This window comes from Pseudopipra pipra, chromosome 16, assembly GCF_036250125.1.
Source record: "Pseudopipra pipra isolate bDixPip1 chromosome 16, bDixPip1.hap1, whole genome shotgun sequence".
Classification (NCBI taxonomy): Eukaryota; Metazoa; Chordata; class Aves; order Passeriformes; family Pipridae; genus Pseudopipra; species Pseudopipra pipra.
Window position 1 is genome coordinate 7,583,127 of NC_087564.1, and position 16,904 is coordinate 7,600,030.

Sequence of the window (16,904 nt, forward strand, 5' to 3'; positions counted from 1 at the left end):
TACAGATAAAAATCTAAGTTACCCCTGGCTAAAAAGAGGATGCACTTGCACATCACATATCCCTCTAACAGAGCCACAAACTGCCTACAATGCTACAAGTGGTGCCCTAATTTTGCTAAAACAGCACTTCAGCTTTTCTTTAAAACACACAATCAAACTAAATAACATTATAAAGCCCTCAAAAGCTTCAACTGGGTGCAAAGCCAGGTAATAACCAGCAAATGATACATCCAGATCACAACTAAAGAGACCACGTATTTCTGCCTGTTAAAACAGTCTATCCAAATACAGAATGAAGAAAATAATTTACCTTACAACACCTAACCCTGGCCAGCCAAGATCTTCAATATACAACAGGCCAACTGTTCTTCTCACTTCTTGCTCAAACTCTTCTCTCAGCTGCAGAGTGCTTGTCAATACTGGGATCTTCATCTTCAAGCAGTCCACCAACTGATCAATGTCTTGTATTTCAGTTCCTAAAACTAAAGAGCAGTCAGTGAGTGATATATGTGATGGACATCACAGAGATATCTGAATTAAGTAATCTGTGAAGAAGGCTCTCTGCAAGTCAGTCATAAATAGAATTTACAGACAGTACTGAATATCTTGATCTGTGTGTTTTTCTTCAGTTATCTATCCCCTGATACATCAAAATTAAAAGACGTAAGGATTTCATATAAAGCTAATAAAAAGGATTTTCTCATGTTACAAACTAATAAGGATATGTTACAATACCCTTTTTCATTACATCAGTAGCTGGCATCAGAAAAAAATCCTCTTCCCAAAGACTAGCTGGTCACGAATTAGCTCCCATGCTGGTTTGAAACAAAACATCACAGCATCACCAAGTCATTTTATTCTAAAATCTGTTTTTCAGTGCACACTAGGACCCTCTCACATGAGCTACACCCCCCCCCAAGCTAACAGGAGACACTGCATCACCCTGAGCCCCTGCACAAACTGTACTGTGCATCTGCCAAGGCTAAACTAAATAGCACAGCAGTGCTGGCTTAAACATGAAATTTAAGACACTTTCCAAAACACAGGTTTTGGAAAACAATAATTATAGAAAACCCCACAGATTTAGTAAATAATTATTCTACTAAAGTAGCTATATTTTGAACACAAGCACCTGGCAGTGTTGAAGCCCCTGAGTAGAAAGGTCAGGCATCTGGTGCTTAGCAGCTCAGGGAAGGAATGTAACTGTTAGAAGCAAACAGCTTCTGCCCTTGCTTTTCCTAATGAATTTAAAAAATAACCAGTAAAAGTCTCTCTCTGCAGAGGTGGTGAGGCAATGTCACCCACAAAGCTGAGCCACCTCTAATGCACCCAGTGCCAAGGTGCAGCAGAACAATAAAACTGAGACAGTTTTGTTTTGTTTGTGAGAAAATCCTCACCACAGGGGAGGAGTTTCTTGAGCACCCCTGCTTTTACAGCAGGAGACTTGTACAATCCTGCAGCAAATGCCAGCTTTTCCAAGGGGCTGAATGCAGTGAGTGTTACCTGCAGAAGTCATCAGGGGGCTGAAACGCACACACGTGCCCTCATCTTCCAGCTCTACCACGTCCACTCCACTGGCAGGAACCAGCTGTGCCAGCTGTTCTCCCAGCTGCAGGAACAGGGCACAGTCAGAGAAGTACACAGAGCACCATGACCTCCTGCAGCCCCTGCCTCAGGCTGTGCCCACAGCTCAGGGGAACCATGTGCAAAGAGTTCTCCGTATTTCTCAAAATCAGTTCCTGTACCAAAACACTTCAGGCTTGCTGGGGATATGACTTTGACATAAATTAAGAAAATTCAGGATAAGCTACAATTGTTACAAATCCTAAGTTTCTGCAGAATTGTCCCTGCCATTGAGTGTGCCATGGTTACAGCACAACCAACCCATCCCAGCCATGTGCTCAGCTCTCGGACAGCTCAGGTTTCTACAATTTACCCTCCAGAGCTGGAAAATAAGGCTGTCTATTCAAGAATACACAGACATTGTCAACAGAGTGTCTGGCTGATTTAAAAGAATTCCAAAGTTTTCATATATTCCCACAAGACCAAGAGAAAAGCCAACAGCTTAAGATGCAGGAATGATTTCAGTAGTAATTACATGTAAAATAATCAGAAATGTGAAAGCAGCTTTGATTCAGAGCAAAATAATCTTTTAAATCCAAAATACCTTCTAGTTTAACTTTCAAACTAATCTAACAAAGGGTTTATAAATCCTAATGAACCCCTGAACCATTCCACTGTCACTTCACTTTCCCTCAAGAGAAAAGCACCAGTTCTTACCCACTGATTGAAAGTGTCATAAATGTGTCTTTCGTTGCTTATGATGGGGTGCTGAATAGCTGAGGCCTGTGCAGCATGTGAGGTCTGATCTGAATCCAAAGATAAAAAAGAATCACAGAAGTGGATTTTTATTTACTTCATTAAACAAAAGGCAACCAAAAATTTAGATAAAAGACAATTACATTTCCTAGATAATGTAACACATTTACACCATGTTCTGGGCCTCAACCAGACCCACAAGGACTTCTTTGCAGAGGTATGTTGAACATGATAAATACTAGAAGTAAAACAGAGTTGAATGTAATTGTTTTAAAAAAACCTCAGAAAAATACTTTTGAGTTTTGAGGTTCAAATGCCTCAATAGAAATAAACTCAGTGTTTTCACAAAGCAAAATTCTGTCACAGCAGTCTGCAATATTTAATTTGATGCATTCAGCCTTTTTTTTTTTTAAATCAAGTTTTAATGATTACTTGGTTTTAAGCCACACAAAGATGCTACTAAGAATTTAAGAGTCCATTATAAAGATAAAACATGCAGAAGTGGACCTTTTACATCCTTGTAATTCAGGTGGGTGACTTCTCCCTAGGAAAGCTTTTCAAATCAATGCACAAAGCAATCCACCAAGTCACTGGAGCTGGATGAATAGGTTTACTTTGTGAGTACAACTGTTAATTAGATCAAACCCCAAATCAATACTCCCTCATGCCCAACAGAAAAAATCCACAGGCAATTAAAACCAACACTCACAACAGAACCACACGTTCCTCTGGCAGTGTTTTGCCTCAGCCAGGGACACGTTCCCCCCTCAGGGTGTGCACACACAAACAGCACAGCAACATCCTCTGCTCTAACTGAGGGGGCAAAATCCTCTTTTCTGGGAGCACATCTCAGTGCAGGTGTCCTGCTCAGAGACACACGTGGTTCCTGGAGACCCGTGACAGCATTTCCAGAGTTGTTCTGCTGGTTTTTAATTTATTGCAGCAGCCAAGTGTAATCAGTGACCCAGAGACACGTGGTGCTTGCCACTGCCACAAAGGGTTTGAAAGGAACAGAAAACCTGAACAAACCAAGAGCTTCCCCCACCAGTACAGTCAAACACTGCAGCTTGTGAGAGGCTTCCATCATCTGCTCTCAAGATCAAAATCATTATGCAAATCTCTCCTCACTCAAGAAGGCAGAAAATTACTCGTTATGAAAATTTAAAACACTGCAGTCTATCTAAAAAAAGCAGCTGTCACGTGTATGGATCCTGCCACTAGATTATGACCAGCATTCACAATCTTTTAAAAAGCATGTTACACAAAGTGCACTGCATAACATTTATCTCAGATTCATTTAGTGAATTATTAGTTTAAAATACTGTAAAGAGATGTGTTTTTTTGTTTTGTTCTGTTTTCAATAAATCACATACCTCTATTTGAATATTCCTGGAAAAACTTGAAAACCACCACTGGTGAACTCAGTTCATCTTCAACCTTAAAAAAAAAAAAAAAAAAAAAAAAGATATATTTTCCTGTATTTTTTAACAGATATATTTTCCTGTATTTTTAACACTGTGCATAATTCCTTATTATGCACAGTGTTAAATCTTTAAAAAATACAGGAAATAATTCCTTAGTATGCACAGTGTGAGCAGAGTATTTTGTTTTGACAGCACTAACAATGTTCACACTATCTCAGTATTGGAAGTGAACTCCAGGAGTGGAAGCAAACATCTCTAAACATATGAAAGTAAATCATTAGTCATTCAAGGCAGAACTGTATTCATTTAAGGTATGCATCTTTAAAATTTGGGCACTATAAAGTATAAAATCTAAACATGGTGGTTAGCAAATATACTATAGTAAGTATTAAAAAGTTTATTTAGTTTTGAGTATTTTCAGATATTAACATTAAAAAAATTCTCTTGGAAATCACCCCAGAATCACTGGGAAACATCCAGGAAGTTCCAGCAGGAAAAATAAGATTATAATTGATCCTGCCCTGGGGATAGGAGAAATGGACTGGGCAAGTGGTGGAGGCAATCTGAGGCTGCATTTCACAGTCCTAAAGATGCAGGATTTGTTTAGGTGGAAAGGGTAAGAGACAGTAACTTGACCTTCCAAGGCCATTAATACTCTAAAGCTTACTCAGTAAGCTGACTACATTTTCTATACATCAAATGTCAATTAAAATTGGGAGCATGGGGGCAGGGAGTAAAATCACCAAACCCTGTTGGACAGAACATCTCACAGAAGCTGAATTTGGAATGAATATATTATAGGTAATTTCTAAAGCTATTTCTGGTGTAAAAACCTCAGCTGGGATAATTTTTGCATACAATTTCACAGGGCTCTCAGGATGATCTTAACAGCAGGGTAAGATGCAGACAGAATATATGAAAGAGACTTATGGAAACTGGTTTCATAGATGTATTACTGAGAAAATCCATGTTTTAAATGGAATTAAATCAACTTCCGAGCACAACTTCTGGATGTTACTCTGTCAGCTCCTGAGAGCACGAGCACAGAGCAGTGGAACAAACACAATCTAGAGGTCACACACAAACATTTCACTGAACTTGGTCAGAAAACATCTTCAAAACAATGGCTGTGATTTAAGTAGTATTTTTAAATATCTATTTTAGTCAAAGCTATTCTTATATTTAACAAACACTAAGCTATATAACCAAAGCATTAGAAGTAGACTGTACCGAAGTTTTAATGAAATCCAGGTTTTTCAGGTTTTCCAGCAGCCTTTGACTCTAGAAGACCACAGCAGAGGGGGAACAAAAATGAGAGAAACACAGTTTTAGAAGTTGAAGATTATTCTGAAAAACAGTAACTTCCTGTTTTTGAACAAACCCCTACAACACCTCAGAGACTCATCCAGTTTTTATTTGTAAATTTAGAATGTAAGAGAAAAATATTGTCTGGTTTTAGTAGGACACTGACTACAGAGTGATTTTCACTAAAATAAAGTCTTGGTGTATTTGTTGACAAAGTTCCAGAGATGTTACAACTCCAGTGACCAACTAAAGCAGTGCTGTAGCAAAGTTAACTTTCTCAAAGCTCTCACAGCCACTGGTTCAGGTGGCTTCCTAACATGTTCCTCTTACAAAAGACATTCTTACATTGTGGTTTAAGACTATTAATAGACTATTATAAAAACTAAGATCAATCTTAGATGCCACAAAATCTTAATGACTAATGACACTCTCTCACTCTTTTAGGTCTTTCATGCCAAGAGCTTCTTCACTAACCACTACAGAGACTTCTCATTTCCATTTTGCCCTTCTTTGATTTTCTGTATGTGCTGCACCTTTAAAGAAAGTGTTTTGTATGTAAACAACACATTTTGTAACTAACACATTATACTGGACCTTATTTTTTACTAAAGTAAGGACTCAACTTCAAAAATAGTGCACTTCCCACTGCATCTCAAGAAATGTTTTGAAGTCCTTCTTCCTAAAAGTAATTGACTATTACTTAAATAAATATGATACCAAGCAGAGTAGAAAAATAAAAAAGCCTTTCTCTTAACAGCTTTCAAGCAAAAACAGTTAAGAGAAGTGACAAAAAAAAGAAGTGACTGTGTTATTTCACTGGTTAGAAAGAACAAAGACTGATTATGTCTTGATTAAAAAAAATACAATCTAGCAGTAAAAGCACATCCTTCCCCCAAACACTCTCCTCTGCTTTCATCATTTGTGTGTAACAGTATGAACCAATGTGCTCTGCTGTCAACAACAACACTGTTTTTAGTTGATTCTTCTACAGTGCATCACAGTCATCAAAGGGATCTACTGCCAGCTCTCAGGACACACTCCTAAGCTGTTGCTCACCAGCTGAGAGGCGTGTTTTATCCTCTCCACGATGCCATCGTGGCCCAGGTACTGCAGGGAGAGCCACAGGGGCAGGGCACGGAGCTTCTCCACGGGCTGGCTCGATGTCAGCCCGGCTGCCAAGGACTAAGGAGGAAAATAAACTCTATTAAACACTATTAACCTCTCTTCAATGCTGCCATTTTTGCCAGCTTTTGCAAATTATAATTTAGATGTTTATCAAGAACAAGACACTACACCGTGATCAAAATCAAGATTTCAGGGTCTTGACTGAGAAGCTGAACTTACCAAGGATGGATCCTCGTGTCTGTAGAGTGTCACTGCAGGCACAGCTGGGAGCCCCAGCCAGGAACCCAGGGTAAGAGTCATGCTGTCACATTTTGTAGCAGCCTGAAGTTTATTACAGTAAGCAGAATGTAAGCCATATATATTTTGATTAGATCATGACCTTAAAATCTAGAGCACATCATTAAGTTTCTAGCTAGAGTAAACATACCAGTACAGAAGAGGAGACATAACCCAAAGCCAAAGTTGCCAGATTAACACTGAAAGAAAAAATGGGTTTAGAACATATTAAATATATATTAACAGACAGCATTTTAATCTGCAGTTTAAATATTCTATGTTGATGTGTAAAGGGAGGTAATTTTTGTTCATATATTTTTCATTAACAAGGCAGTAGATGTTGCTACTTGGTATTCCAAGACTGAAAATTCAAAAGTAAAAATCCATTTCAATCTAAAACTGTTTCCATCCAACCTTTGGGGAAATCATCCCCTAAAGTGCTACTCATAATTTAGCATCAATTTGGTATCAGAAATAAATAGTATGCAAATATAACACTATACTATGAACCAAGAGAAACAGTCTCTCTACTCCAGGCTCAATCTTGGAGCACTGGAGTCTTCACTGACATCGTCTAAGTTCTTGGAATTTCATTTTCTCTTGGTTTAATCCCCTCTCAGTTATGATGCACACTGCACTTGCTGCAGCCTTCTTGACAACCTTCATAAAGTGTCATCTATTCCACACTCATTTCATTCTCCCTTCTCATTCTCAATAATCACTGCAGAACATCCTCCCTCACTTAGAGGGTCTTTCAGGCCTCCCTGGCCTAGAAGGTCTTTTAATTCATACTTCAAGCTCTTCAAAGAAAGGGCAGATAAGATCACCATATGAATAAAAGCAATCACCAATCTATCTTGAAATAACCTCTCCAATTAATTCTTCCTATGTATGTAAATCAATTTCTATCTCAAAACGACCAAATTATAACCATATAAAACGCTTAATATGACAACAATAAAGCTGGCCCTGTGGCTCCCTACCAGCTGATTAGTTGTAAAATTATGTGCTAAGAATTAGTCAAGACTTTGTAATGAATACAGTTACAGAGAAATAAATTCCCAGTCCCATACCCTTCCACGTGGAGCCACATGTTGTACTGCTCACAGAGCTCCTTCAGCCGGCCCAGCTTGTCCGTGTGCCCCGCGCCGGGAGTGCCTGGGTTGGACAGGGAGAGGGAAGGACAGAGGGTCAGCCTGCAAACCAGGGCTCTGCATAAAGCACCTCTTGTACTGGTTAACATCTCAGATATTTTTCCAAGTGCAAAGCAAGTAACAGTCACCTCCATCATTTGTACTTAGAGCAAATTTTGTTCACGAGCAGTTGCGTTTAGTTAACTAGAAAAGAAATTTTTCAAGCCAGAGTTGATGGCACATCCATCAAAAAACTCGGAAGAGTTAACGTGAAACTGATTTTCAACAAGAGATTTGCACTCACTAAAATAAGTTATAGTCATATTAATACATCAACTGACGTGAGCAGAACTGCAGCAGTATAATCCAACTTAAAATCAGCTAAATAAAAACCCCTCTAGACAGATAATTATTGTGTGGTCATTAAGATATTTCTTGATATGCAACCACTAAGCTGCTTAAGCAAATATATTTTTATTTTTATATTATATATATATTTGTGAAATAGCAGGGTTTATTTTTTATTGTTTGTCCATAGCACTTACCAGCATTGGCCACAAGCAACAAAGGTAGTTTTCCAGACTCAACATCATCTTTAATCACTCTGTCCAACAGAGCAACATCCTGTTATCAATAAGAAAACAATACGTTTGTCAAACACCAAATTGTTTCTCCTGAAGTGGAAAAATGCATTAAAAATAGAAATGGACATGATTGTGGCTTGCAGCTTCTTCTTCTCAAAGGTAAAATAATCTGAAGGTCAAATAAAGCACTTGTGAAAAATACAACATAGATGCACCATGTAGTTTGTAAAGGTACCTCTGAGTACTCATGGTTTAGAAATCTTGCCCTAAAAAGCACCTTACTTAAATACCATTAAAAATATTTTGCAAATTACAAGACCAGGATCCAAGCTGCTTTTAGAAAACTTCCATCTGTGATTTGTGCAGCTATAAAACAGAAGACTTAGAGGGTGAAAGTATGTTAACAAGCTTTTCCTAACGACATAATTGACATTCATTTAATGAGGCTAAAATAAAAAGCCAACAACAACAAAAAAAAAGCATAACCAAAGAGCTCTTAGGAAGGACAAACTTACCATTTGGTGCTGAGATCCAAACATAGTGTTACAAGGCACACGGCACATGCAGGAAAGGGGCAACCCCAGCTGCAATAAAAATGATGGAATTTCAGCCACTGAGAAACACTCATTTCCTGTGTTCACAGAAATACACAGAAACCAGTACAATAGAAACCTTTATTTATGTTATAAAGTAAGTTTCCTGCTAAAACTTATAATCAAATTAATAGCAGAGAAAAACCATAGTCAGCTTTTAGTTGACTCGTCAGCTGCACTCAGATTTTTCAGTGAGATCCCTGTGCCCTGCACAACAGCCTGAACTCAGCCCTTTACTTGGGCACCCCTGCAATCAATATCCTGCAAGCAAACGTGTGCCCTGTGCCATGTCCCACTGGAAGGTCACAGTCACTTCACTGCTGAGTAAAGATCACTAAACAAGTGAAACCCAGCTGATCATTCCTACCCATCACTGAACAGAAGATTCAGCAAAATAAGAGAACTGCAGTTACAGACTTGTTTACTTTTGTCCTTTCATCTAAAAGAGACTGAATTAGTGTCTGATAACTCTGTTCCAGTTGCCTGCACTACAATATACATTCCTTCTCGAAATTGAAGATAAAATGTTATCACTTTGAAGTTCAGTGATCACCTAATTGTGGCCAGGTAACCTTATACACAAAAGATAAGGCACCAGTGTTACCAGCAGAATCTACTCTGTACTCAGAAGCAAAAGGCTCCCAAAATACTGATCCTTAGCACTATTTTCTTGTATCAAAAAGTTTCCATCAACATTTGGCTTACCAAGGACACAGACTTACTCAACGAACTTTTACCACCTACTTCCCAAGTAATTTTGGCTGAGACAAGTTCCATCTATGATACCATTTTCACTTCTCTGCAGTCCACATTTTTGAGCTGTGAGTAGTACCTCTGCCAGCCATTTCCAAGGGTCTAAAAACCAAAGGCCTCAAGAACTCGACTCTTCCTTTCAGTGCACGCTGTGTTTGAAAACTATCCCCAGTGCACCAAATGTTAGATAGGCCATAGGGAAGTCTGTATATGGCTCAATTAGCTCATTTAAGTCTACAAACACTCATGCAAATAACTACTTGGAAAAACCAGTAAGTTTTAAGCATAATTAGGAAAAAATGGGTTTCTTTAAAGTGCTGGGTTGTGGGGGTAATCTTACTATCCCAAACAAGACCTTCTGAAATTGCATCAGCACAGCCTACTCCTCCCTCAACAGTGTTTAAGAAAATATAAATATTTATTGAACATAGCAGTATAGGGACATCATTCAGTACTAATTTTGCAATAATTCAGTGTGTTTGGGCTCAGGTCTATTGCACCACGGCCAACATCTTATGTAAAGCACAGTGCAATGTAGAAACAATCACTCATTTTTTAAAAAGTTACCACATAGGATCCTTTCATTGGAAATATGCAGAAAATTTCTCTCCCTCCCACTGTAACGCTGCTGCAAAACACAGGCAGTAAATGAAAACTGAAAGTATTTTTCCCAGACCTACTTGCAAGCTCTGCTTGCAGCCAAATCCCCAACTGATTGACTTTACCTGATTGCAGAGAGCTTGGCCCAGGCCTGTTCTGGCTGCAGAACTGATGTATATGACAGGCTGCTTGGAATAGAGCACGTTAAACCCTTCTATTGTGTAATCGTCGTAGCGCGTGTGGATAACAAGGCGACAGATTTTTAGGAGACCTTCACGATCATCTTCATGATAATAAGCTGATCCATTTTCATACCTGCAAGAAAAGCCAAGAAAATATGACCAACAAAACCAGTCTGGTGACTAAAATAACACTGACCAGCAAAGGAGCTCAGCGGAGGACAAATGATAACAAACTCTTCTCTTTTCCCAGGTTAAAGCAGATTAGAAGACAACTTCGATAAGACAGGCCAAGATTAAACAATGAGCCTAGTATATGTTTTCATTTAGACACAAAGACAGAATAAGAAAGGAAAAACATCTGGGTTCCTAAGATTGCCTTTACACAGTTCAAAACCTTGCTTACTAAGAGCAGAGTGCAGCAGGAAGCACACTAAAGGCTTCATTCTGGTGTTAATATATATGTAAATTCTGGACTGCTAATTTTAAAGAGAATGCAACCTGACATTCTTCAGGCTAAGTTAAGGCTGTGTTTCAGACCTTTCAAATATTTGTAAGCTTGTGGCACAGTGTGTTGGTTCTTCTGTTGACATCCCTAGTCCATTTTTAAACAATCATCATTACCTACTCACACATAACTTATTCCCAGTGACTCACCTGAAAAGCCTGCAGAGCCAGAGAGTAGTATCAGAAAGGATCCTTGTTGTAAGTTTTCTCAGTCTTTCCCGGTCCAGCACAGATATATAAGCAGCCAAACTATGTCCCAGTAGAGCCATGTGACCCTGTTCACCAACATTTTGGAGTCTGCAAGGCAGAGCAGAGTAACTGCCAATGAAATACAAGCCAGGGACATTACAGTAAATTTAGGTTTATGAGTTTTTAATGTAGAGTGGCAGAATTCCTTGACATGCAATTTAAATATTTAGCAGAGAGAAGCACAGTGGATGACAGTCACCCTCCTGCCACTGTGCATTACACACTGAACTGCCAGTGCACACAGAAGCTCTTGCACTGCACTTGGCCTAGAAACACCTCAGCTGCCTTTGAGCCCATCAGCCAACCCCAGCTGGAACTAAGCACCTTATCTGCATTGGGACTTTAAAGTGCATCCAACACATACCCTCTCTCTCCCCACGCAGAGGACACTCAGGAGACTTAATAGTTTTAGAGGCACAGTTTTTATTTGTTTCATGGGGGGTTTTTGTTTGTTGTTTATTTTTTCTTGTGGGTTTTAGGTGTCTTTTTAATCCCCAAAATGTTCTTCAGATATTAAGTTTTCAATTATCTTCTGCAGATTAGTTAGCATTATTTCCATTTGACAGAAAAATGGAAACAAATTTCATTTCTAAATCTGCAGAGATACATGGTAAAAAAAATTATCTGTATTCAAAGCATGAAGACTTTCAGACTTAAAACAACTTTCAGAAAGTAGAAAAAATGAGCTGTCACATCAGAAACAACTCCCTTGTATAATTAAATTTAGTTACTAGTAATGAAAGCTTTATAATTTTAATAAAGCCAAGCCTCATGGATTATTCTGCTTCATTATACAAAGTAAGGTGCCATCAAAAAGTTACCTGGTTGCACCATATTTTACACCTGAAAATATTTAATATTTAAATATATATAGAAATTATATATACTTATACATAATAGAACTTATACTTTAATGTATAAGCTCTATAATAATCAGGACATAATAAAATCAGGTCTCCTCCACACACAGTAATTGGTACTGGCCTTACCGATAGGACTGAGAAGTTTCCTCTTCCTCCTCTCCATGCATTAGGTTCTGAACTAACTGAAGTATGCTCACCATATCCTGGCCACTGGCAGGGGAAAACAAAACCCACATTAAAAAACAAAAAGGAAGGTAAGGCCCAGCATCTAAAAGAGGCCACGTGGGACACTGCACAGCGAGACATCAACACTGCACTTCTGCTGCGTGTCGAGAACAGCAACAAAAACGGCTCCTTGCTCTCAGAAAAACAGACCACAGAGATGAGGATGCTGAATCAGTGAATTCAAAACTGTATCTAATCATTGTAGGAGACTCAGAAAAACAAATCTTCTGATATCTGAACACTTGGACTGAAAAGTCTGACTTGACAACATTGCATTGCTGCTGCAGAGCAAAGCAAAGGAGTATCTGAGGATCCGCGTTTTTCTTCACGTGAACCAGCTTCAGCTCCTAACTCAGCAATCTCTTAAACAATTACCCACAAATATCAGTTTCTGGCAAATAGAAGCTATGTTAGACTCCTGACATGATGCACTCTAACATGGTGAAACTGGGAAAGATCCACAACACTTCACCTTTTATAATTTCAGCTAAAATTTACAGTAATGTAAGAACTCACCCTCTGAGCGTTGAAATTGCTTTTTATTCGTAGAAAAGATAATTCAGTGTCTCCACTCAAAACCAGGTTTATCTTCTGTACTCTAAAGACTTAAATAGCTTTTGCAATACTTTCTGTACTGCTAACCTGAGCTCCTGCAGGATTGTCTTCCAAAGAGGACACAATCAATTTACATCTTAATTTTCAGGTACAATGGCCTTACCTGTCTCATGCACAAGAGCTCTGTTTAATTTTTGGAAACAGCTGTGCTGAAAAGGTGGGGGGGTTATTTTGTGGTTTTGGGGGTTTTTAAGGTTTTCTCTCTTATCATCCTCAGCATTTTTTTTAATCCAGGTGCTTTAATTCAATAGCAAAAGTTTGTTTATGTTTGCTTTGAGTTGGAACCACAGCTGTAGGCATCAATACTTCATCAGATCCCAAAAGTTCACAATTTCAGTAACTAAGGACAAGTAATCTTTCTTTCTTTTTTCTCCCTGAGTATGGAAATAGTTGGTATGATGAGAAAATTATTTTTCCCCTATGTGACTATGGGAAAAAGTTTATTAATAATGCCTGGAAAATGTTAATGTTTGCATTGGGGTGTCCTGTGCAGGGCCAGGAGTTGGACTCGATGATCCTGATGAGTCCTTCCAACTCAGTATATTCTACAGTTAATGATTATATATGATATATGATTAATACTAAAGTTGCCTGGAAGACAAACATGCTATGTATATTTTACAGATTTTGAAAAGAGCATTATCTAAAAATTCTTGCTGCCTACCTGCCTTGCAGTGGTCCAGGAATGTCCTTCCGTGCATATTTCTTTTCATTTTCCTCCTCCACTTTTCTAAGTTAAAGACACAAGAATAAACTATGCATTTAGTTTGGGTTTTATAACATCAAATAAGTAACTGACTTTGACTTGCAGAGATACATACTGACATGTTTGCAATCTATTTCACTGACAACAGGTTCAGAAACAAATCAGATGAGACCAACACAAAAGTTTAGCTCAGACTGAATTAAAGAGTTCCCAAGTTTTGGGTTTTTGTTCTTAAACAGAAAGCTTACAGAGAAGTCTCATACATACACTAATTAAAAATTACTTGCACTGCAATAATAATAAAAAAAATCTCACATGTCTGAAAAATCAGGCTCACTGGACATATTCTGAATACTACAGAACATGCATAAAAATACGTACATTTACTTTAAAAATCCCATCATCTGAGAAACAACACTGATTTGTAGAGGTGTAAGCTTCAAAACGGCAATATGACCTTAAACTACAAGGAAAATGAGGTTTTTTCTGCTTAATGCCAGCAACACCAATAACCTTCCCCTTAGCACAAAGAGCTGCTGGGTTTGTATTATACCCTCTGCTTGTACCTCTGATTGTCTTCCAGCATCTTCATGGCTTCGTTCAGGTTCTTTCCCATTTCTGCCAGAGTAGGGTCAACCATCTTTCAGGAAAAAGAAAACAACTTTTAAGAAAAGATCAAAAACCATCTATCTTACTACTGTCCCCACAGTATCCTCAATACAAATTCATGCACTGGCCAGATTCTTTTAATAAGCCTGTAAATAGTAATTTAAAATATGCTGAATATCCTGAACTCAAAATATACAAAATGAGAAAAATCCTACTAACCTAAAATAAACCAACAGAAAACTCAACTGCGATGTGGATTTTATTATTGATAGATCCAATCTTTTTCTCCACAAGGAAAGTCAGATTTTTTTTTTCAGACAAATAAATGTTCAAGTGCTCCTTATAATGCTTGAACTAAAAAAAAAGTATGTACCATATTAGTTATTTTTTCCCCTGAACCAACGATCACCTCAAAGACAAGCAAGCAGCATTTCCCAAAGAACTGCTTCTGCTCTGAAGAAGTCTCTTTTATGAACTTTAACCCAAGAGGCCTGACAGAAGTTTGTGGCACTGACACAGGAGATCTGGACAGGAACATTTACCCATTTAAATGGGTAAATCCCATAAGATGCCCTTTGAAGCTTCCAAAGAATGTGAAAGGTGTCATCTGGCAGAGTCTGATTTACCCACAGTGATCAATATTTGAAAAATCAATATGCCCCAACATGAAGGCAGAAGGCAACACCACTGGTAAGACCTCTCACATTGGACAGCAGAGAACCCTGAAATACTCAGGTGACCCTGTTAGAGTCTCTTCTCCCTGCCTCTGCAGAGCCTCCATAAATTCCACACCAACCCTTTTTGAAGCCATCAGCCCACCCACCAAAGCCTCTGGGAGTTACCCCTGCAGGCTGCTGAGGTTGGGGGGTACCAGGGTAAGGGGTGGGGGTTGTTTAAAGAAAAAATCCCAAACAAGTTTAATATTTAAACATACACTATCCCCACTGCAGGGATCTAGAGTAGCTTGTCTGCTATGGTATTTTAGCAGCATTATTCCTACAGGCCAACTTTCCATCACTGCTGATGGAACACATGCACCAGAGGCAAATGCCTTTGCTCATGCAGATGCAGACACAAAAGCAAATTTAATCACTGAAGGTAGTGGGATTCATTTAAATGAAGATTTTACACTATTTTCATCTGGAGGACTGACTGAAAAACAACAAAAAAAAAAGTTGAGAGCTACCATATGTTCAAAGACTATTTTTACCAAAATATTCTGAGATTTAACTCATATCATAGCAAGCGGTTGGTGGCTGAAAGAATCAGTAGCCAGGCATGGGCACAGTGATCAGACCCAGACTGACAGCTCTCTATCCTGTGGCTTTAGAAGTGGCCAGTAACAAATGTTTGGGGGAGGAACAAAAGAACAGTGCAAATATTGAGTAATATTTGCCCACCAGAACTCTCAGCATTCAGCAACAAATAGGTTTTTACACTTCAGTCTTCTACAAAATCCACTGGGTATGAAGGCCAAAACTTAAATCTAGTTCTGAGTGAAAAAGCAGTACAAATACAAACAGTTCAAGACCTCATCACAAGGATTAAAAAAATCCACACACACTGCAAGCATTCAATAGTGAGAATACAATATATAGAGCTAAAAGAAAAACCGAAATATAATCTTTGGCAATATTTCCACACAATTGCAGTGGTTTCCAGAGTTGCACCACATCAAAGAAAACCTGAAAAGAAGTTCAAGGAAAAAAAAAACCAAGCAGTTTTCCTCTTGGGAGCCCTTAAGGGAGTAAATGACAAGACTAATTTGCTGATTGTGATTATCTCACATAATTTAATTCAGGCTGCCATAAAACATGATCAATGGCTGGAAGGCAGTTACTTGTTTGAACCTCCCTTAGCACCACGTGCCAGTATTCAAACAGCTCTGCTGTAGATGAGGACACAAGATGCAGAGGCTTTACAGAAAGGGCTCTGAGCTGCTTTTGTTTGCTACCAACATCAAATTCACATCATATGTTACAAACCACACATGCTCACCTGTGACTCATCCTGCCTCACTAATAATTACTCACCCATGAAACCCTCCTGCCAGTAAGCTGGCAGAGTAAATACATAAAATACAGCTTCAAAACTCCTAAGAAGATGCACTAAGCTCCATAAAATGCTATGAAATCCAGAAAGTCCTTGAATTCCAATGTGGGCTTAATTGGGAAATTAATCCCTTCTGAATTTTTCCAATTGCTAAGTGGATATACAGCAACTTAGCTCTCCCCTTGAATTATGGGAGGAGAAAAAAGCCCACCTTTTACTGCTGAATGCTGAATTTCATATATATAAATATATATATACATATATGCTCCTCCTCTGCTCACATTAGTAAGGGCATGGAGGTGGGAAGCAGGAGATCTGCTTATTTTAAGCAGCAAGAAAAATAGGTGTGGCAGAGTTGCAGCAAGAAACCAATTAGTTAAGAAAGGTTTCTGAACCCACTTTAATAACATGCCATAATAAAGTAGTATATTCCTTTAGTTTTGTCTGTAAATGAGACCAAGTGTGTACAGAATCCAATCAGAAATAAACTGAGTACTTTTTTCATGGTCTTAAACAGTTTTTAAGAATGACTGGTGGGTGAGTTCTTCAATATCACCTCCTGAACCCCAGGACAACACAGGGGGTTAAAGCAGCTGCACTCAGTCCTTCCCCTGGTACTGCAGGGTCTGGCTCTGCTCACAGTCAGGGGAGCCTTTGACCACAGAGTTCCAAGATGTGACTTGTCCTCCCAAGCTCTAAGGAGGCACCAGCCACAGCTTCTTCCTTCCAGGTGTTAGTTCAGCTTCCCAACACCTCCTGCCTCCTTCAGCCCCTGAGAGCCCTGACA

The 16,904-nt window shown here is 38.7% G+C and overlaps 1 protein-coding gene across 2 annotated transcripts in view; it reads right to left on the bottom strand.

The window, feature by feature from the left end:
• Positions 1–16,904, bottom strand: part of PDXDC1 (pyridoxal dependent decarboxylase domain containing 1) — a 28,702-nt gene that overhangs the window by 8,651 nt on the left and 3,147 nt on the right. For both annotated transcript variants that reach the window (XM_064672872.1, XM_064672874.1), the window contains exons 2-17: positions 14,023–14,096; positions 13,415–13,480; positions 12,037–12,120; positions 10,949–11,095; positions 10,238–10,427; positions 8,682–8,750; positions 8,128–8,206; positions 7,523–7,607; positions 6,601–6,649; positions 6,393–6,494; positions 6,105–6,230; positions 4,974–5,024; positions 3,693–3,756; positions 2,281–2,369; positions 1,504–1,609; positions 311–482 (exon numbers count right to left, since the gene is read on the bottom strand). In XM_064672872.1, the coding sequence (XP_064528942.1) occupies positions 311–482; positions 1,504–1,609; positions 2,281–2,369; positions 3,693–3,756; positions 4,974–5,024; positions 6,105–6,230; positions 6,393–6,494; positions 6,601–6,649; positions 7,523–7,607; positions 8,128–8,206; positions 8,682–8,750; positions 10,238–10,427; positions 10,949–11,095; positions 12,037–12,120; positions 13,415–13,480; positions 14,023–14,096 (1,553 nt within the window). The remainder of the gene's footprint in view (positions 1–310; positions 483–1,503; positions 1,610–2,280; positions 2,370–3,692; positions 3,757–4,973; positions 5,025–6,104; positions 6,231–6,392; positions 6,495–6,600; positions 6,650–7,522; positions 7,608–8,127; positions 8,207–8,681; positions 8,751–10,237; positions 10,428–10,948; positions 11,096–12,036; positions 12,121–13,414; positions 13,481–14,022; positions 14,097–16,904) is intronic.